The sequence below is a fragment of the Diadema setosum genome, chromosome 9 (genome assembly GCF_964275005.1).
Source record: "Diadema setosum chromosome 9, eeDiaSeto1, whole genome shotgun sequence".
Lineage (NCBI taxonomy): Eukaryota > Metazoa > Echinodermata > Echinoidea > Diadematoida > Diadematidae > Diadema > Diadema setosum.
Window position 1 is genome coordinate 19,554,976 of NC_092693.1, and position 23,429 is coordinate 19,578,404.

Here is a 23,429-nt window from a genome sequence, read left to right on the forward strand (position 1 = left end):
GAGAATTCAGGTCTCCATCAATAATGTGTGACCTACACAATTATTTAGATAAGGTATGGTAATTTGTGTCATCCATCCTGGGAACACAATATTGTCAGCTCTTCTCGCAGTAGATCTTCTTGCCAACGTTTCCACTAATGCCTAAAGACAGACGGACCAATTTCAAGGTGTCTGGACTGCTACCAGTAATTCCTATGAGAGGATGACGTACATCTATTACTCTGCTGTCCACTTGTCTAGCGCTACATGCATTTTGAGCATCAAATGGGATATCCGCTAGAAATAATGCCACTTCCCTCAAAAGGAATCCAACAAGCTTCTTTTCTCCTAGGAGGCTATTTCAGCGTGTACCTGAGAATAATCTCTGGTCACATGACATTACAATCTGCACAGCGCCCCCAGGTGTTCAAAAGAGGTACAGGAGGCTCATGGCTTCCGATGCTTTAATCCTTACTGATGGCTCCGGGTCCTTCAGCAGCTGTATCAGGGCTAGAAGAAGAAAAAAAGATCGAGGGTGAAGTGCAGTTGTATATATGAATGTACTCATATAGCTTTTAAAATGTATCCATAATCTACATCCCTAAAATTAACTAGATTACTGTACGAGCTGAAATTTTTGCGGTGGTTTTATTTTCGCGAATTTCGCGAATCGCCTTTGAACCGCGAAAATAACAACACGCGAAAATAACAACGCGCAAATAGTTACATTCAGTTAGACCGTCGCAACCGCGAAATTAACAACACGCGCAAATGTCCTACAAGTAGCAATTCGCGAAAATATCTGTACGCGAAAATTTCAGCTCGTACAGTATTTCATCACTGGATCCCCATTGCTATCCAATGATAAAATCACACTAACCTCCAATTTTCAACTGGAAGATACTCTTGAAAACGTACCCTTCGGTGATGTACACAATAGTCCCCAAAAAATATATAATAAACAATAACAATAATAACTGACCTGCTTCACAAGAGAAATTAATAAACTGGCTACTTTCCTTTTTCCTGTACACTGTGAGAACACATACAAGCAAGCAGTAACCAGTCACTATTTGCAGAGACATCTATGTTACTGATATTGAATGATGTTAGAAGTACTGGCCTTCAAGCTGACAGAGAGAGTGCTTGACATATGTCCCCTGTTCACACTGTTTGATTTGATTTGATTTGATTTGATTTGATTTGATTTGATTTATTTTTTTATTTATTCTCCGTATGGCATCATTTACAATTTTTACCTTTTTACATTTTTTTCAATGATCAAATATAATATATACAAATATGATACTCTGACTTATTATAGCTAGTTTCTACAATTTCAACAATTTTTATTACACATACATCTGTGACATGATTACAGTACATGTGCTATGAATTCCCATACAGAATGGTTGATAATCTTTTTTGTATCAATATCCCAGTTATTATTCTAGTCATTAATCATGACTATTACTGTTGTCATCATTATCACCATCACTGTTTAGCATAAGTGCTTTGATTTTATACTGTTCTCCAGCCACTTTCACTCAAAACAATGTAATATGCTACAGCACCACATGCATGAAGCACACTACATACAGCCAGGGCAAAGTCCAGTTAAAAAAAAATGACAGACACCAACCTCCGCAAACGTGGTCCTTGCTGATGAGGCTGTGGTTGTCCTTGGGCAAGTTGCCCAGTAGGAAGCCCACGCACATGGCCGCGTTGCCCCGAATGTCCGGCCAACTGCTGCGGAAGAAGGAAACGTTGCCCATCACGTAGAAGTTGACCTTCTGCAGCAAGTCCGCAATCTGTTGGTTTTTTTTTTTTTTTGGGGGGGGGAACAAAAAAAAAAAAGTTGTCTTCAGATTACTCGATATCACACAAGAAATGATGCCATTTTTGCAGACAATGTACTGATACACCCTTAAGTCCATTTCATCATTTCAAAAAGTGAAGCATGTTATACATATTCGTGAATGAGGATGAGATTGATGATTCAGATCTAACCTAATATGACAGTTTACGTTTAATAATACTTCAAACATTGAGTTTCGGCTTGCTGAACAGCAGAGATGTCTAGAAGTCAAGGGTGTGAAAGTGCACATTGCCAGATAGCCTCGCTGATCAGCTCCTTGTTGCAGTTTGGCTGCGAGAAAGGATAGGCCTGCTGCACAGCACTGATGATTCAACCAAATTCCGTGTTCATACATTAAGAAATAATGTTACAGTTACAGCATACTAAGTTGTGATCTATGAACATTTCTGAGTACATTCTTTTCCCTTTACACACACTACATTAATATCCTGCTACATTCTAGACAATGCAATTCATCTTAGAGTTATATACTCCACACCTTGTTCCAGGAAGAAATGACTTAAGCTTTGATCAAATATATCAATCACTGTGCCCTAGCCATCTGGGTTCCTAATCACGTGTGACACAGAACACTTACGATGACCTTGGAGAGGTCATACATGAACTCTCCATAGTTGAGTTTCCTGTCCTCAATGAGATGTTTCTGGAACATGTCGTTCATCGATGCCGAGCCCATGAGAGGTCCAAACTTCCGCAGGGCCAGCTTACAGGCCTACAAAATGGGAACACACAAGGTCTTACAGTCGTCAGGAACATGACCTAGAGTGGTTCTATTATTTATTACTTTCTTTAGAAACTGTTTAATATGCCATTATACATTTCATGGGTTTTAATTTTTGCGAATTTTGCACATTGCGTGCTATTCATAAATTTAAGAACATGCCAAAATATTAACTCTGATCCTGACATGAATGAATGCAACATACATGCATACATATACAACTAGGCAGTACACAGTACATGAACAAGGTACATGTATGTGACAATACTGTATTCCACAAATGCAAATTTAACCACTCTGGGAAGTTGTCGGGAAGTCAAGATTCGCGAAATATTAGACTTTGCAATATGGTGTATATAGTATTTCTGCACCATGGGACAAATGAATGCCTTTTTTTTCACACTGACAAGCAAACAGTCTTGAAGTAATGCCTGCCAATTTCTACTATGAGTTAGTTGTAAGTGTCATAATATCAATGTACTTATTCAACACCCATAATGGCTGTGCAATGGTCATGACATTTATGATGCTCTGGTAATCCTTCCCACAGGGACTGGGCTCAAAAACGTATACCACAACGTTACTGCAAAGTAAAGGCGACAGCTGAGTCTCTCCAATAACATTTCAATCCCTATGTTCTTCTTGTTGGATTCGTCTTTCACAATTTCAACTTTCAATGTCCCTAGCAAAAGAACACAATATATTGTTAATACCTGGTTATGGGATTTCTCTAAAACGCTGTGGACTTGTCTGATAAAAAGACTATAATTTACTTAAAAATTGAAGAAAAGATGTTCTACAAAGGTGGAAAATGATTAGCAGTAATTAATCTACATTTAACACATGCCAAAACTATTGATATTTTATCATAATCATCATAATCATTTTAGTCACCTTTACTAGTACTTTTTTTTTTTTTTTTTTTGGGGGGGGGGGGGTTACTGTTGCTATCCCATATCTTTGTAGCAGTCTATGTCATCACTATAGCAACCAACTATCACCAATCATCCCGTAGAGACAGACCACTCACCGCCTTGACTTCATCATCTTCATCATTGAGGTGAAGCAGAAGACTGACAAAGTTGGTGTGGATCTGTTCCAGGAAGGGATCCCGTGAGGGGCCGTCGCCGAACCGACTCAGGTTCCCGAACAGGGTGAATGCCGCAGCTCGCACTGAGGCTCGGTCCTGGTCATTCAATAAAGAGAGAGAGAGAAAGATAGAGAAAGACATTGAGAGTGTGACAGAGACAGAGACAGGCTCAGCAAGAGAGGTTTTTCCTCAACATATCTGAGATACTGCAAAACCAGAAATTTTTGCAAGCATGAAACTTTCGTGAATTTCGCTGGGAGCCAAGACTTGCAAAGTACAATGCACACAAACAAAAGTGTTTTTCTACAATGTGCATTGGATGCCAGTGGCATTTCTTGAAAGTTTCATGCCACAAAAAAAAAAAAAAAAAAAAAGGCAGTCAGCTCCTATTCGAAAGTTTATCCCAAAGTTTCATGCTGCATATGTTTCTGGTTTTACAGTACTCATATTCATTTCATCACACCTACATGTTAAATTCTGAAAATCTCTAAGCAGCATTTCCCTTAAGATGATATAATTTTTGCTCCTGACTTTGGTTGTGCTACTGCATAACAAAAAGGTACTAGGTTTCTCTTGTTGTCAGTATATCCCGGCATGGTCACTCCTCACATTCCACTGCAAAAAATCTCTCACCTTCTCGAAGCAGGGCCGGATGCGGAGGGTGACGTTGATGAGCACGGGCCGGACATTGCTCTCCGATATCTCCATCAGGATGCGGGTGAGACCAGACATGGCCTCCAGGGTGATGCTGTCCTCGGGGTCATCCTTGTCATCCATCCCCGCCATCATGGAGGAGAGCACCGTGGTGGAGTACTTCTGGACCTGTGGCAGAAAGAAGCAAAAGAGTTAGCTTTTCATGGATTGAAAGTTGGTGGTAGAGTGCTCACGGACCTATAGCAGAAGAAGGAAAGAGAGATCACTGGTGGCTTTTATAAATTGAGAATTGGTGGTAGAGAACTTTTGGACCTAGATGGCTTGAGAAGCAAAGGTTTAACTTTTCATGGATTAAAAGTTGGTTGGTGGTAGAATACTTACAGATCAAAAGGCAAATGTACCAAGATCAGTTTGTCAGAGATTAAAAATTGAAAGATAATGTCCTTTTCAATGTCTCAAGGAAATATTAATACAAGAGAGCTGTCAAAGGCAATTTGAATGTAACACCAACACCAAAACAGGTTTTTGTTAACCACGCAGTTATATAACTAAGAGGATTGTAAAAGAGTACAGTGGAAAATCGAAAAGAATTTCTCTCATGGAGACTTTGGGATGTCTTAGAGGAAGATGCATGAGAGATTATACTGGGTAAAGTGAAAGTGATATTAGCTACATCTCAGCCCTAAACATAATGAACAGAAGCAGAGATGCAGGTCATTCTAAGAGTCCTCTATTACTTTGTTTACAATAGGATATTAAATGGATGATGTTTGATAATTTATTTCTAACCAAACTGTCGCAATATGGTCAATCCAAGTAACATACATTCAACACCAAGTCTAAAAATGGTATAAAACAGTGTTCAATAGAAGTTTGGGGCGCTGTTGATACTTTTTCTTGTCAATATCAGGCCATTCAGTTGAAACAAGACATGTTTAATGAACATCTAATATTTGACCTTCATACCTTTTTTAATACATAATAGTACATAGATGTCAGTTCAGCGTTACATAGGTTCGCCCCAAAATTCTCATTTTGGCAAATATTCTGATAGATTGCTTGTTCGAAGCAATGTTGGAGCAAAGTTATCTCTCATTAGAGTGTTCTGAAATATCATATTGTATTGGGGGCATTGCACATTGGAAACAGAAAATAAGTTGACATCCCTGAAATGCATCCTTTTACTTTGGAAATACCCGTATCATAAAATATACATGATAATCAATCACTAATCTTTACTGTCAGTGATTTATATATTCTTTTCTTCAAACAAAACTTACCTGTGCTGATCCTAGACTTGCTATGTTGCCGAGCCCTCGCACACACAATTTGCGCACAACAGCATTCTGGTCCACCAGCCGCCCAAGGAGGTTGTTCATGATGATCTCCACTTGGGAAATATCACCAGCACACTTTTGGTTCACAAGCTGGTAAATCAAAAGTGCATAGACCCTTATGAATTAACCCTTGCCAACAATTTTCAAATATATCAAATGGATACTAGGCATTCACTAGTTGAGCAAATGTGAAGTGGGGGATTAAAATAAAAAATATATATGCTTCATTAACCTCCTAGAAATTGAATGGGAATCTTGACAAAAAGCACAAGACTATAAAGTGCGTCGGATGTTCTATAGATAAGTACAAATTGTCTGCATAAACGTTGAGAAGAAATGTAATATCACATTTCAAAAGTACATAAAGTCTACACAAAGAGCACAAAATGTCCTACACAAAACACTGTACACTGCTGAGAATGAAGAGAACTCATCAATTCTTTGGCAGTGACTACATGAACCAGCTCTCCACTAAAAGAACAATCTCTGCATATTCCAGTGAAATATAAAGATTCAGACAAGAAAAAACAAATCAGATGAATAAGCCTTGAAAGTCTAATAGACAGATTGTTAAAACTGTCATGGATGTCATGGTCATTAATCAGATTTAAAAATAGAAAATCATAATCAGTATACACCACATATTTAGCGAGTCTAATTTTTCACAAATCGGGACTTTGCCACAATTTCGTGAGTGGTTAAATTCACGATTATGGAGTACAATATTGAACAGTTAATGTGATGCATACACATGCACATTCATGTCAAGATCAGAGTTCATAGTTTTGCATGTTTTTTAAATTCACGAATTACACCTGACTTGCGATAATCGCCAAAATAAAAACCTCACAAAATATTCGGCATATATAGTATGTGAGGAGCTCTTGTAGCCCAGTGGATAAGACCAGGGCTCTCAATAATGAGGCTCCTGGTTCAAGTCCTATCACAGCAGTGGTTGCGCCCCGAGGCAAAGCATTGCCTAGCTGTATGGAAGGGACTCAGTTGTTGATCCCATGGTAGCTTGCTCATAATCATTTGAGTGCTTGATTGGTGGCCATACAAATAAATCCAATCACACACAAACATTCACACATATATTTACATTTTCCTTGAACACTGAATAGAGCATACATATGTAGTATTCCAATTATTTGCTTGAAAATGTACTAATAAAATGAGTCTAGTCATTTCTGATGCGATGAAGTTCTAAGATCACGTTTGGTGATTACCTCGGCAAGGAAGGCAGTGGTGACAATCCTCTGAGTATCAAACAGACTGTTGAGATTGGGTGAGAGGGCCCCGATGATTCTCGCTACGTAGTTACCACGGTGTTCGGCGACAGCCCTGCAACAAAGAATCAAACCAGACCAATCTAATCATTTTGCATCCATTCATCATGGCATTAAAGCAAAAATACACTGCAATCTGCCATGGTAATTACTTACACAAATACAAACGCTATCAATGTAGCTTTGTAGATATATTTTTGCCAATGACACACAACTTTTTGGATAATATATTCAAGGTAGGAGGACAAGGAGATGCATGTGATTTTTCCTTCCTCTAGTCAGAGCAGGTGAAATGAACAGCATACTGTTTATAAAACACATGCAAAGTAGCAGCAAAGAACACTCTCCATCATCACTAACACATTTCTTCACTTGGCACCAGCTGACAAACAGGTAAAATGGACTACCCCTTAGCACCAGTGAGCATACCTTCTCCTTACCTCATTTTTTTTTTAATATCTCTTCATTGTGTTTCTTAATGTCCCATACATAGAAAATACACAGAGAATCTAATATAATTTCATTTTTCTAGCATAATGACAGAGCACTTAGCTTACCTTCATTCAGAAGGCAGGGAAAATAATATTACTGTCAACATATGTCAGTAACAAGTAAAAGGAATACTTACTTTTCACTTTTGAAAAAAAAAATGAAATTTCATGCAATTCTCTTGAAATTTTCTCAATATCATTGCTTTACGTTGACATAATAAATTGTTGTAGTCTGTTTTATACAGCAATTGCAGTACTGAAACTTTAAATTCATAACTTTTTAACAGATAGTCCGATTTCTCTCAAACTTTACCTATGTGTTCTATTAATATTTCTGCATTTACTAAATCCATTTATTTGGGTTTTATTCTCCTTTAACTTCACATACCACAAGCTGGCTTTTCAAATATATGAGGTATTGTAAGTACTCTGTACACCATATATTTAGCAAATCTATTTTTTTTTTTTTTTTTTTTTGTGAATCAGGACTTTCAGGCAATATCACAAAAGTAGTCAAACTTGTGATTGTGGGATACAGCAATAGACAGAGGAATGTACATATGCACATGGCATTTATGTTGGAATTATAATTAATATCTCAAGTTCATAATAAGCACCCGATTCATGAAATCCTCAAATCTAAAACCCTTGCAAGATATATATAGCGTATACCACATATCATGGGAAGTAATATCACAAATCTCAAACAGTAAAGTGTGATAGTGCTCACTCACCTTCCGAGTATCTCGACCCCTTCTTCATACTGATCTTCCTCCTGAAGCTTGTTCCAAACCCCTTCTTTGCTCAGGGAGTCCATTAGGTCTGCCGAGTTGGGCCCCCTCGCTAGTAATGCCTTCATCGCCTCTGTTGCTAGGCTACACAAAGTTTCAAACAAAACATGACAATATAACCTACATTCACGGACTGATATCATACTTCCGCTCTTCAAACCTGCAACTTGGCAGTGAGAATTTATTGTAATGAAGATATGTAGTTACATTTTTTTCCCCAACTTTGAAGATTAATATTTCACCCACTGAAAGAGATATCTTGCAGCCCACCCTCAGCTATTGTGACAATCCTGCCACACATTAGAAATTGACACAAACTACTTTCACAATCCTGCAGGTAATCTATTCATAATCCCTGATGACAACATGATGCTCTACCTAGAATCCTAATCAGCATATTCCACACGGTTAGGCAATATCAGATGAACACAGTTGATTATATATGTAGAAAAATGATATACAAGGCACTTCATTTTTGTACAGCAGTTTCTATACATAATGACAAAGACTCATACTGTGGATTGAAATGGTTTGATATGATCCATGATGTTGAAGCACTCCACTTAAAGATTCAAAAACAGGCAGATTTTTAAAATATTCTGTATCAACTGCAAACTTTATTCCATAAGAGAGCACTACAGCGGTTTTACACATTTGAAAAATATTTTTCTTCAATTGCAAACTTCAACCAAAAGGGGGCACTAAAGCATTTTTTTTTTTTTTTTTTTTTTTTTTTTTTGGGGGGGGGGGGGGACATTTGAATTCGTCAAACAGACTAAGTGAAACTTTGCAGGGCCTAATGAGCAACCTATCAGTGCTAGTCTAAGGTAATCACACCCCACATAAAAAAACTCACAAGCCAGGGCAGATGATGGCCAGAGCCTTGTTGAAGGCCTTGACGTCCTTCACGTTGACCATCTCCTGCTGGATCTGGTCTGACTTCAGACTGGGCGGCTTGACCTTCCCCACGCAGGAGCCGATGTAGACCAGGAGTCCGGAGAAGAGCCGCGGGAAGTTGTCCGAGACGACATCTTCCGATTCCTCCACGAGGAAAGTCTCTGTCAGGGCAGACACGACCTGAAGAGATTTGGGGAGGAGGCAAAATTCCGTGCTCCAATAAATCAGGAAATGGTAAGTTTGGTGTATTTTGAATTCACTCAAGGTCAACTTGCAAGCTATGACATTCAGAAATATTACTGAATTTATGTGAATCAAATGACCTTGAATAGAATGAGAGGAAAATTAAAGTGAGATAGAGAAAAAAATGTCTGAAAAAAAGTCTTTTCCTCATCATAGAAAAAGAAAAAGAAAAATAGAAGCAAAAATTGTAAACAAGTACATATACAAAACGTAAGAAAGAAAAGCAAAGAAATTTCAAGACTACGAGCTAGGATGATGACAGATTACTTTCTGTAAAATACAGATTATTATCTGTAAAAGTGGAAATTTTGTGTCAGGAATTTTTGCACGCAGCCGGGTAAGATGAATTTCACTTGTTTTTAATACTGAAGCAATCACGACAATTGAGCACGCACTTGATAAAGCTCATCAATGCCACGGTGGCTAAAGGTTTTGGCAGCACATACTACATTACAAGGTAACTGGTTCCCATTATGACAGCACATTTGCTCACACTACAGGACTGGTTAATGTGAAGAACACTCCAAATAACATAGCAGTTATACCCCTACAACATACCTTTCTTGAAATCAAGGATATGAAATAATGTTACAACAAATTGGCAAACTGAATTTCTGTGCTAGCTTCATGTCGTAGAAAATGACCAACAATTTCAACTTTTAATGAATCTCCATTTTTTGGGCATCAAGGACACTTACAGACAGTGGCAGCAAATTGGCAACCCTGGAGAGGACCTTGTGGGACTTTGGATCAACCTTCTCCTCAACGTGGACGTTCCTGGCCATCAGATCGAGGCAACGGTCAAAGATAGCCTGCAGAAGGCCGGCATCTCCGGCCAAGGTCCGCCAGCATTCCATGATATGCCTGCATCAGAGATGGACATGAAGATGACCATGTACCAGGCTTTTCCTTATGTGTGTCATGCCTAACATATATATTGCTTTGTGTATGGGACTTTGAGAAGGTATTCTTGTGCCTCACCCTTGTATGCAAATGCATCACTTCTTTTGTTGCATAGAAACAGGAACCCCAGCCACAATCAGTACAGATCATATCAATTCACCACAGACTCCTTATCCACTCAATGCAAACAAGCTGGTTGACACAAATAGTAAAGATAACATGGTGCATGACTGACATTACAGCAGATGACTTCATATAGATGATAAAAATTCATTTGCAATTATTCATCCTAACCATCTCAGTGCATTGTCAATTATCATTATTCTATGCCAAAATTCCAAATTACCTTAAACAAGATTATATGAAGCTATTCTATCATTACTGATACAACCTCAGGAAAAGTGGGGAGGGTCTGTGTGTATACCCAGATCAAAGTTTGTGCTGTCATGGGGGGAAAAAAAAGTATAAATAATCTGTCAAAATATTGTTGATGGAACCGGGTGTACTCACTGGTCGTATGGTAGGGGGAATCTGAGGAGTGTGTTGAGGACTGGTTCTAGGTGGGTGGAGGCCAGGGTACGGATGGCCCGCAGCGTCCCCGTCCTGGTCTGGGGGAAGGTGATGGAACTCAGCTTGGTGTGCAGTGCTGCCATCAGCTGCCTTACCTACAGGATGAAAACAATAAATAGGCACACAAATATCAGTGGCTGTGACAACAACAATAATAATACTAATGATGGTGATAACAAAAAAATAGCAATGATCATCATCATCATTGTCATTGTCACCAATATACCAGTAGAGTTACCAGTGTAATGATTGTACATTTGTCATTTCTTGTGCTACAATGTATGACATATTTTCATCAGTTGTCTCCCTCTGTACGAATGTGTTTGTAATATCAAAACTACTGATCTACATTTTAACAAACATATCAGAACAAAGGAACCTGTGGGATGTGTAGAACCTGTCACCTACCGCTCCCCTGGCAGCTACACTACCACCAGGCTATCCCTGACTGCTGGCAGCAACACAATGAACGGGGAACAAATTCCAAGGCCCTGAAATTCCAACATCATTATGTCAAGCTGAAAAGCAGTAGGGGACAGGTTTGAATACCTCTGGTCCCTTTGTTCTGACATGTTTGTCAGAATATAGAACAGCAGCTGCCATCTTACAAACACATTTGTACAGAGGGAGACAACTGATAAAAATCTGTCATCACATATCCTCACCCCTCTCCTCTAATGATCTCTGGTCATTTCTTATCGAGCACACATCCCATTAGGTGCTGTGACCCTCATACACGACAACCAACCTCAGCTGATTTTATAATTGTAGACAAGCTCAAATATACATCACGTTCCACAATCTAAGAGACTGATATTGACAGTTCATATCCAACCTTGATCATCTTCTTTCAGATACCCACCATCATCACATGACGAATGTCAATGACAAATTTGACTTATTCTGTATCGCTCACAGAAAAGAACAGATCATCTTTTATCTTCTACTTACTGAAGAAAGAAGCTCAATGCCTCTTGACTTCAGGATGGTGTTGAGGACGACGCACGCTCCGCTGGAACAGTGGGACTGCGGGTCGAGGAGACCGTCAATGAGCAGAAAGACAAAACCTTCAAGCTGCTCACTGGGAACCCGTCTTGCCAGAGCCTGTGGGGGGAGGGGGGGGGGGACATTCCATTTCAAGAAGGCATCCATTTAAGTACATTGTGGGGGGAATGGGAGTGGTGGAAGGGGGAAAGGGTGTGGTAAAAAAAATCACTGTTTACTGCAGTGTAGCAGTGACTCATTACTTGAACATGTTATAATATCAAATTTACAGTCACATCGTAAACGTTCACATGAGAAATGTACTCTGCTTTGATGGAATATGGAAATATTTTGTTTGTTGAAAGACAAGCTTTCATGAATATTGGAAAGGAGTCCCACTGCAGAAATTAATTTACTGTCAGTTAAAAAGGACAAATCACATCATGGACTTTCACTTAACACAACATCAAATCTCTTATCATGGTATCACATTTACTGGATGAAGTAAACCCATGTACCTGGAGACAATACAAAGAGACAACACAAAAGTGTTATAATTTTCTTCATCTTGTATCTTTTTCTTTTTAAGGTGAAAAATTATTTCATCGCTATCATGAAAATGTGTGTTGGTAATTCCAGGCCAAACTCCATTGACAACAGTGATTTCAGACAGATAAAATTCACGCCACCTGGCCTAAAGATAGTTATTTCCTAAACAAACTCAAGAACTGAGTGAGGGGATGGATAAACTGCATACATCTTGGAGGCTGTTTGACCTCACTTTTGATGAGTTTGTACACTTATTTTTTTGTTTAAGTCACTACTCTTCCATACATGATGAAGATTGTAACCAGAGAGCAAGTTAACTATCCAGTCACATTCCTATGTACCAGCTCAAATCTAATGAATTTATTATCATCACATTCATAGTATCGGACAGACATAATATCTCTGTCAACATGACTCACCTTGGAAAGGTCACTGATGATACCAAACAGGGACTGGGCGTCGGTTGCTGAGCTTCGTTTCCTCAACACAGAGAAAGCTTCTACCATGTTGTCTTTGTAGTCTCTTGCCCTCCCTAAGGCATTCAAGTCAATTCAGTGTAATTCATTTCATTTCATTTCATTTCATTTCATTTCATTTCATTTCATTTCATTTCATTTCATTTCATTTCATTTCATTTCATTTCATTTCATTTCATTTCATTTCATTTCATTTCATTTCATTTCATTTCAATTCACAGCTCTGGCACTGCTAGTCAAATGATACTGGCAAAAGTAACAACAACAACAACAACAAAAACAGCAAAAGACCTTACACATGTCCGACCATCCATCTATCCATCCATCTATCTTGTTGCATATTATGTTTATTAATCCTAAGAATGACAGACATTTTGCAAACCAAGTTTTGCCCACCCCCCACCCATTAACTCACATACAGCTCAATGAGGATAGGATGTACACATACCTTCAAACAGGAGGGCTAACTTGAGAGTGATCTGGATGCCCTCAATGGCCTGTGACCTCAGGTCAATGCAGGGGTCAGAGCAGCGGGGCACCAAGTGAGCCAGAATCTCGCCCATGCAGGTGAAGGCCGGAGGACCCTGTCAATGAGCAAATACTATGTTAACCCTTTGGCCCGAATTCACACAGGTGGTACAAATGAAACCATGGTTTAAACCATGGAGCACCAAGTGTAGCATGGAATGTTTTGTTACGAAATCAGTCATTTCATCGATGAAATGATTATTTGGTAACGAAACAACATTTTGTAACTTTCGTCAACGAAATGATCATTTTGTTAACGAAACGGTCATTTTGTCGATGAAATGACCAATTTCGTAACAAATTATTCCATGCTACACTTGGCGCTCCATGGTTTTTGTCCATGGTTTAAACCATGGTTTCATTTGTACCACCTTCGTGAATTCGGGCCTTTGTGTGCTTCAAGCTCCAATTGGCACAGGAAACCCCATAACATTATACACACTCTCCAAAATTCCTGGCACAACCTATTCACATTGATGTAAGTAAAATGAGAGTATTACCAAGTTAAAGTAGAAGGATGAAAAAGAACTATTTCTCCGTTAGTCATTGTGTCCTTGCACACTTTTCTTACCTCTGTAATTCACTGTATGAGAAAAAAAAAAGATGACGTGTGAAAACAGAAATAGATGTAGATAAATGATGAACGCGTGATATTTTATAGGGAGCCACCTACATGTATGCTGGTATACTCTGGTACTCTGTGTATATCATTATCTCAGTTCTTTTAAATTATGCTGGTGAAAGTCACTTTATATAACTTCTTCGGTGGTATTCACTCCGCTCTTTAAATAGTAAACTGCACTTCAGGGCCCCGTCGCTAGAAACTTTGCGTTTAAACGCAACTTGCAACTGATTGTCACTGGCCAATCAAAATCATTGTTGCATGCATGTCTTCTTTAATAGGGCAGACCCTGAGCCAATCAGAATGGTTGTTTCAAAATTAGCAATTATTTGCAATTGATTGCAACTTTCTTGCAACGGGGCCCAGATATACTGCTTCACAAATAGAAATCACCTACTCATTATGCACACTTGTCAAATATCTGCATAAATACAGCTCACATCCCATTCCTAAGACAGAGAACAAGGCATGGTACAAATATTCATCATATTGCCGAGCTGACTTTGTTATACAGGACACTAGATTTTTTTGCACAGTGATCACACAGAGAAATCCATCAGCACACGTCCATCAACACAGCATGGTTCAGTTCCCTTGTCTTCCTCACCCCGGTTGTGTCCACGATGTTCTCAAAGAAGAAGAGGAGGAGGACAGAGGTGGCTTCCACGGCTCGCTGCCTCTCATGACCCTCGGTGGACAGCATCCATGGATGGAGATGCTATGGTGTTCATGAAAAATAGCAACAATTATTTCAAATATACATCAATTCTAAAGAGAAGAAGTGGTCTTTGAAACTTGTGGTTGTACTAACATCAAGTCATATAGAGTACTAAAGTGTTATGTTATGGCCATTCATCATCATGATGTCATGGCCATTCATCGTCATGGAAACAAATTCTCAACACAACCGTTGCTAACCATGCTCGTAGCTGGTTCCAACACCACTGTCTGAAGCCTTGAGCAAGGATATCTTGTTTGGAACTAGCACAAAGCTATAACAAAAGACTGCCCTGTGATATCATCACATCAGCACTATACAGATTGCACTGGGATATTCTATCATTGCAATTAGCATTCATTCATAACTAAATCATGTTTGAAGTTTTGTAAAACATAATCAAAATACTCAATCTAAGTAGGTTTGGAGAGTTATTTTATGTCCAGCACATGAATTTGCCATAATGCTCCTCTTTACTTCCATATCAAACATAAGTTTTCACACCACAAATGCATACCTCTATCTACCAAACCTAACATTGTTGATGTAGTTCGAATTCTCACGAAGCACAGTCACATGCTCTGGCTGCTCACACTGGGAAAGAGGGAGGGGGCAGGGTGAGGTTTACTTTGAAGTTTTCTCACCTTAAAGATGTTCTGGAAGCCGATGGGTGTGAGATCTTTCCTTAGAAGCTCCTTTAGCATGTCGTTTAGACTGTCTAGGGATGTCTCAATCAAGAAGTCAAACTCTGCATGAAACATTGAAAAGTAATCCACAGGTGTCAACATCCATCAATCAGGAAATCAAATTCGCATTTAACATTAAAAAAACAATAACAATGTAAATCAATCCCAAAAGCAACTGTACTGAAGAATCTTAATCCTCTTTAGCTTGCACTTATACTAAATGACAAGCAGGATATTATTTTGACAGTATTAGTTTGTTTTACAACCTCAAAACCCTTTGCAGTGGATACAGTCAGAGAGGTGCTATTTCTCTACAAGTTAGACAACAAAATCCAGCCACTTAAAGCTTATGAATGATAATGAATTGGTCATGATGATGATTATAATGATGATGATGATCATGATGGAGATGATGTTGATGAAGATGAAGATGATGAAGATAATGGTGATGATGATGATGATGATGATGATGGTGATGATGATGATGATGGTGATGATGATGATGATGAGGATGATGATGATGAAGATGGTGAAGATGAAAGTGTGTCAAGTAAATCAGGGCCCTGTTTCACTAACATGGGAACCGTGTCAAGCTAAACAATGAAACCACACGAGGGATAGATTCAGACCAGGTCTAGTTGGGAAAGATACATAGACGTTTCAGATGTGTTTTAGAACATGGCAAGGTGGGCACAAGATACTGTTTCTAATGGCTTTATTAAAATAGTGAAACAGTTCCTAACTTCTGAGGACTGACTGATCCTAAAATCGTCCCTAAGATCAGTTGAACTGAACTTATGATTCAGTTTAGAGCTGAGAGAAAGTGGCCCCTGGGCATTTTCTAGTCAAGCACGATCCCCTGACCACATCTTTACCTTTGATTTCCTCCTCCTTGACCTCCTCCTTCCCCTTGGAGGAAGACAGCGGGTAGTTTGGCAGCTTGAAGAGGCAGTTCACACCTGTCTGGATCAGTGTGAACGCATCAGCATCACTCAGCAGGGGGTCAAGTTTCCTGAAAGCATGGTGTCAAGGAAGATTCCTGAATCTTTTCTTAGTTTTCTCTTTCTTTTCCATGGATGATTTATTACTTGAAATAGACAAGGCATTAAAGGGATGGGGTGAGGAATCCACCATCATTCAAAAAAGATGATAATAACAATAATACATTTGAGGATATTAGAAGACGGAACAATTCATATATATTCATGGAACACAAGAATTTCTAGTGTTGGTAGTACTTATCATCATAAAAAGGGGCTTCAACTCTGCGCGCTGTGTGACAATAAAAAAAAAAAAAAAGAGAAGATGACCCCATATATGCCTACACAAGGCCAAGAGGGCAACCTGTAGAAAGGATACACCAGGGTGGCGCACGACTGCAGTGCCAGAGATCTCGTTTCTGTGGTGATCTCCTTGGTGCTGTCGGCCTTCATGAAGGTCATCATGTGGCCCAGGAGGTCGGTCTTCTTGGCGAACGAGTAGCGAGTCTTGAGGTGTTCCGGGTGCAGAGCCTTGCCGATCAGGTCCACGGCTCGGATCAGGTTCTGCTTCACCGCTGTGTCCTGGAAACCAAAGTTCAATACACTCTCCTTTTATTTGGTACAAAATACAAATGGGCCTGATATCCTACATCTTCAAATTTGCTTCCTAATCTGATAGTTGACTTATCTCCCATCTTCAACAATGGTGATTCTATAAAGAGGAAAATTAGACATTGATGGAAGAACATCAAATAATGTGGAGAAAGTTTTGGTCCAGCACTTCATTTCACTATTAGCAGTCATACTCTGAGGGCACATCTCAACATAATTCCCAAAAAGAGAATTTTTACAAAGCAATTCTGAAAACACGAGTCACAGTCATTATCACTCCCTGAACTAACTAAATCTGAATGAAGTATTGTTGTATGGCATACTGACAAACGAAGGTTAACAATGTCTTAATCATGATCAAAACCAGCTGCATGGTGCCATATGACATTGTACCACTGATTGATAGCTATGGGATCCACAACAAATTCGAAAATAAAATAATCTAATCCAAGCACTCAGAAAAGTTGCACTTGATGTGTGAAGATGAGTTTACTTCAGCATACAAGAAACAAGGAGCATTTACTTCATGAAAATGAATAAGGAATAAAGCCCATCATTACATAGAGCAAAATAAGCCCTTTCCAATGATACCTCACTCATTGAAATTCTAGCAGTTATGACAAAAATCTTGTTATTTTCTTTGTGCTTTTTTTTTTTTTGCAGGTTCAATCACAGATATCACAAATTGACAAAAATGGAGTTAACTTGTTTTACAGTCAAACTCCTAAAATATATGAATAAAGAAATAAATAGATTAAAAGAGATAAAGAAAGAAAGACAGACAGACAGACAGAAAGGAAAGAAGAAAGAAAGAAAAAGAAAGAAAGAAAGAAAGAAATCACATTCATCGCTCAATTTTGAGAGATCTCCAATGGTAGCGGATGACATCACAGAGCTCACCTTGACATTCTGGAAATGGGGGTTGATGTTCTTGAGGATGTTTGCCTCCACCCTGGAGGCGATGATGTCCGTGGGAGCGTACAGCGTCAGGTAACCATAGCAAAGCATCACCGTGCTCTTGATCTTCCCTGTGTCCTCTCCGCCTTTGTCCTGATGATGAAGCAAAAGAGATGGAAACAGTTCTCTGTATAGATTACTTGACACATTTTCATTTTCACGTAATTGAATTTTTGCTCTGAGTGACTCAAAAATGCAATCACTGGTTCTTCAATTCCTTCATACTGAACAACTGCTTACTCATGTTTTTTCATCCAGTTCACAAAAAGGACAGAAATTGATTTGACATTTGCACAAAAAAGTGATATATTGCCCTATTTTAATACATGACATGGTGTTTAAACATTAATTTATCCAACAAGTAACATTCGGAGAGGAAACAGACTTGCAAAAATATCACACAATGTCTGTTAAATTTTGCTGGCAAACATTGATAATGAAGTGCACTACTGTAGTGTTCATCAGCAGATGAAGCATACAATTCAACCTGTTTAAAATGTGGACAGAAAATTGTCAAGATATTATCGGGGTTCTACAATCTGTGCTTGCCAAAAGTAGTGTCATACATGAAAATCAATGAACTGCACATATATATTTTTTTTGTGTGTGTTTACAGTACTCTAGGAGACAGGGTATTCAATTTTTTTTTCAGATACACAATAATAAACAAATAATATAAGAGAAAACAAATTGATCAGTAATTCAAATTTTAGCTCAAATACAAAACAGACAAAGAAGCAAAAAATGTCAGACCTTCCCAAAGTTGAAGAATCCACTGGACTTTCGCGACATCTCTCCCTTGACAACCGTCTCCAGCTTGGTAAGGGCCAGGTCTAGATGGGAGGAGGCACAGAATCCCAGACCAATGGCGCAGCCCTGTGAAGTGAGATGGCAGAGCAACTCATCAACCCTCTGACTGCCACATTGATCTCCAGTCTATAGGTTTGTATGTGAAATCTGTGGACATTTAACTCATTGGCACATAACGGTTTAAGGATTCGTCTCATTTCTGGCCATTGTTTGATGATACATGTAGATATACATGTATATATATTTTTTTGGGGGGGGGTGGGTGTGGGTGTCAAGCTCTTATTACACATACCTCGACAGACAAGGTGTTTAGAGTGTGTTGGTTCTTTAACCCTTTCTGTGCCACGGACTTTGGACAGTGTGTACAATGCTATGGGGTTCTCTGTGCCAAACAGCACTCAAAGAGTGAAAAGAGTTAATCATACATGTAACTCTACAGAGGGTTCTTCAAGACAACTGCAATGTTTCTGTAAATTTGTAGCATATTAACTGGTGAAGGATCATGTCCTTTGCAGAAGGTTTAGAACAATGATGATACAGCTCTAACACCATTAAAACAGAGTGCCTTTTTATTTACTTTTGCATTTCAATTAGGGACATGCTTAAAAGTATTCTTCCAAGGACATGAAGATTCAAAATGGAGGAACTGTGATCTTACGATGAAATTCCAGTGCTTGAAACTATCAGCTGCATTTTTTTTCTTTACTTTGACAGAAAGATTCAGCCACTTTCAAACAAACACAAATACATACAAACATGAATGATTGAGTTTGTCTGGTACTTTGACCCCTAAGATGATTGCATTACCTCTCTCTCCACTTGGCTGCTGTGTTTGATGGTGGAAAACAAAATATCGAGATGTTTCTGGATGAACTGCTTGTTGGTTACTTTCCTCATCATGATGCCCAGACATTTGTATATGAAATTCTGTAAAACAAACAAAGAAACATGAATTAGAAAATTGTACGCATGGTGTCAGTCACCGTGCATACGGGCGCATCTCCACAGTTTCAAACTTGGGTTGAGCAAACTCTGATTCTTCTACATACAAAATCACTCAGGGGGTGAATAGTAATACAACTGTATCAGTCTAATATTTCATAAAATCTCACCCATTAGTAAAGCATTTTAGGATATTACCCAAGTGTTAGGATAAAATTGAAAGAAGAAAAAGTACTTTTTCAACATAAATGATAATGTTGGGTCATTATTGTAAATGGTATCATCTGTAGGGGAAGTGTGGGAGAGTTGAGCCACTGGGAGAGTTGATCCAGGCCACCTCACATCTTCATAGTGACTGGCAGTAGTCGGCTGATGCCATTTCTTGTTCATGCCTATGATTAACTATATACCAGTGTATGAGGCAGCGACATTGGACGAAGCATGACAAAATAGTCAAAGAAAAACCATTTTTGGTCACCAAAAGTGAATGTCCACTTGTCAGATATGTGGTTTTCTCTCACACCTATGGTAGAGGATAAGTGCGAATCAGTTAGAGTAGCAAATAGTCTGTATATCATTTGTTTCTTTCAGCAAATTTGAACATGTTTGGTGTGGTCACTTTCGTAGGTTTTGAGGGTTTAGTTTAAATGGCGACTGTGGGGAGAGTTGTGCCAACGTGTCGAGGGAGAGTTGTGCCGTGGCTAAACCCTGTATTCCAATGGCTCAGCCCTCAAGTGGCTCAACCCTCCCTTCAAGTGGCTCAATGAGTGTCATTTTTTGGTCAAAGAAACGGGTCTGCAATTGGATGAAGTGAGGAATATTGGAAAGGTATGTGGTGTTCTCGCCAGGGGTGATGCCCTACGGGCGGTTTCTTCTTCCTGACACCAACAGTTGACTTATTACGCAAATCCAATCAGGGTGCATCTAGAAATCCTGATCATGTGATCGTAGGTGGACCCCAACAACATCCACATTATCCATTCGATGACCCGTAAGTCAAACAGACGCCCCGCCCCCTCTATCACCATTACACCATCCTTCCTTAGATAGGTTTCCATAGTCATTTTCTGTTATAAGCCTGAATTTCTTAATATGATATATAGGGCCTATAGCATAGTGGCTCAACTCTCCCAACCCCGTGGCTCAACTCTCACCACATCAAGGGAGACTTGAGCCATTTTGCAAAATATTTTTGTTGAAGTGTCACCCCCAAGTTGTTTGTGCTAGGTGTCTTATTGGGCTATCATAATATGCCTGAATAGTTGTAGTATATACCAGCGAACGAATAATCCATAAATTGTGTATAGTTATTGAACAATATCACTAAATGTAAAAAGTGGCTCAACTCTCCCACACTTCCCCTAATGATTTAAAGCAGCAATTCATGATGTGTCATACAAGACAGTTATAACAAGAAAATGTCACGTTATAATGTTATACACCCAATGTCATAATACAAAGTTATTTTGTATTGCTCAGAGTGTCCAGTTCATTCTGACCTTGACAACCAATGGTATCATATAGTGGCCATGAGTGGCAAACCCAATGGACAAAACCAAATACCAGTGTTTTGCTCACTCCATTGGTTGGGTTTCTGCATTGTGATTTGGGGAAGGATGTTGAGTTTTAAAATGAGCAGAATATATTTTTGATCATCGTTGGGCAATGTGCTGCCATGGTACCACAATGATACATTTGTTTGCTTGTTTTTGTTCTGGTTTTTTTTTTGAAAGAATATCAAATCACCAGTTTTGCTGGATGAGCTAACACCATCAGGTCAGGGTGGGGCATCGGTTATATTCATTTATAGTTTTAGTCATATTTGTGTTTGAATTCAGTAAATTTTTGTGTAATAATGTATTATTTGATAATGTTTGTAACTGTTTTACATTGATATAGCTGATTCTGGGTGCATGCACTGGTTGGGGAGGAAGGTCTCGAGCCTCGGTGATTACGTTTACCTTTTCCTCCCCTGGCAACCAGCATGCACCTGGAATCACCACAGTTTTTATATCATGTAATACGATTTTCTGTTTGTATTTTATGTCCACTTGTATTGTATGCTGAATTGCCGAATAAATAATAATAATGATATTAATATACTGACACAGGTCAGGGTTGTACACTTGAACATCCCCTATCACTGAATGTCAATCAATCGATACTGTCCAAGACAGAGAACCTCAATGAAATTAGAAGAGTTGAATTTTTCTCACAGCAGTTTAGGACAGAGAACCTGAATTTGAATCAGAAGAATGCTTCTAATCTACTCGTGTTTGGAACCGAAAATTGTTTGAATCGCAGCGGCGGTAGCTTCACCTTCTCTTCCGGCATGTTCTGATAGAGGGCCACCTGTTCTCCGAAGCTTGCTCCCAGTTCCCCGATCCAGTCCTCATTCTGCGCATCGTCAAGAGTTTTGGACAGCAACTGAAGCACAGAAACAACATGTGTGATGCAAGCAAACACCATGAATTCACCCAATAACGAGAATTATAAATATGCACAACTCCTCAGCACTGTGTCACCATACAATTCTTTCACTTCACTTTCCTTTCTCTGATGCATACTCTTGTGGTCAACTTTTAAAGCTGCATTCTACATTCTGCTCAAGGTGCTGCGAAATTCTTGCAATTATATCATTACCTTTAGAATTCCATTTTTTCTTCACTTCATATTACACTAACACACAACCAAAGTAATAGCAAAAAATCTACAAGATCTACATGTAAGAGAGATACAAATACACATTGCACCAATTTTCTTTTCGAAGAATGTCTAGACAAGGAGCACCATCCCATTACATCATCACAACACATCCTGGATACAGCATCAATTTTCATGGAGAATGCAATGTGGAATAGTTGCCATGGCAACCAGCTGGTTCTCACCTTGAGGAGGAGGTCCTCCCATGACTTCTGGGACCACTTGTCTGGGTCATCAAGATTATCTGGCGCAACACAAAAATAAAATATAAAAGAAAATTGAGACATTCCAAAAAGTTACAAACTGAAGATGTGTATGCATGTATGGATATTTATGTGAATGCATGTGTTTGTGTGTGTGTGTGTGTGTGTGTGTGTGGGTATGTTGCTGCATGTGTGTGCGATTTTCACTTGGAAATGGCTTGTGGAATGTTTATGCCTCTTATGTGTCAAATAATCTGAGATCACTACCATACCATCTAGGAGACAAAATATAATATTTGACCATAACTGCACAACATGCTTCAAAGACTTCATGCATCACGTGTGACATTATGCAACAAACATGTGGAAGAAATTTGTTGAACTCAAGATTTAGTGCAAAGGACAAATTCTCACCATCTAGATACTGGATCAGTTTTGGGATGACCGTGTCCCACATGTCCGCAATATTTTCGTTCAGAATAGGTCCTAGTCCTTCCAGCAGTCTCAGAACGTGAACACCACGTTTACGGCCATTGTCTGGACGACCGGCTAAAACCTGAAATGGGGTGATAAAATGAATCACATGTAGGATAATGTCCAGCAATGCAAAGTTTATAATAAAGATTAGTTGCGGATCCAAGAACTTAAGTTGTTCTGTACCCATGATACATTTTTTATACTATTGTCTCATTTTATGAAGCTCGAATATATATTTGGGGAAATTACACAAAATACTTGCAAATTTATCTCGTACATCACTGATATATAATAAAGAAATACCACAGAAATGTGTTCCCCATTGTGAGAAAAGTAAT

The 23,429-nt window shown here is 39.0% G+C and overlaps 1 protein-coding gene across 1 annotated transcript in view; it reads right to left on the reverse strand.

Moving 5' to 3' along the window:
* Positions 1-406: 406 nt before the first annotated feature.
* Positions 407-23,429, reverse strand: part of LOC140233012 (maestro heat-like repeat-containing protein family member 1) — a 34,182-nt gene continuing 11,159 nt past the window's right edge. The window contains exons 14-37 of the mRNA XM_072313119.1: positions 23,029-23,170; positions 22,597-22,655; positions 22,028-22,135; positions 19,574-19,693; positions 18,710-18,832; positions 17,900-18,049; positions 16,767-16,969; positions 16,283-16,419; positions 15,366-15,469; positions 14,611-14,721; positions 13,302-13,437; positions 12,797-12,909; positions 11,796-11,948; positions 10,785-10,939; positions 10,070-10,235; positions 9,088-9,308; positions 8,175-8,315; positions 6,890-7,004; positions 5,604-5,750; positions 4,303-4,491; positions 3,610-3,765; positions 2,436-2,570; positions 1,622-1,790; positions 407-489 (exon numbers count right to left, since the gene is read on the reverse strand). Of these exons, the coding sequence (XP_072169220.1) occupies positions 407-489; positions 1,622-1,790; positions 2,436-2,570; positions 3,610-3,765; positions 4,303-4,491; positions 5,604-5,750; positions 6,890-7,004; positions 8,175-8,315; positions 9,088-9,308; positions 10,070-10,235; positions 10,785-10,939; positions 11,796-11,948; positions 12,797-12,909; positions 13,302-13,437; positions 14,611-14,721; positions 15,366-15,469; positions 16,283-16,419; positions 16,767-16,969; positions 17,900-18,049; positions 18,710-18,832; positions 19,574-19,693; positions 22,028-22,135; positions 22,597-22,655; positions 23,029-23,170 (3,336 nt within the window). The remainder of the gene's footprint in view (positions 490-1,621; positions 1,791-2,435; positions 2,571-3,609; positions 3,766-4,302; positions 4,492-5,603; positions 5,751-6,889; positions 7,005-8,174; positions 8,316-9,087; positions 9,309-10,069; positions 10,236-10,784; positions 10,940-11,795; positions 11,949-12,796; positions 12,910-13,301; positions 13,438-14,610; positions 14,722-15,365; positions 15,470-16,282; positions 16,420-16,766; positions 16,970-17,899; positions 18,050-18,709; positions 18,833-19,573; positions 19,694-22,027; positions 22,136-22,596; positions 22,656-23,028; positions 23,171-23,429) is intronic.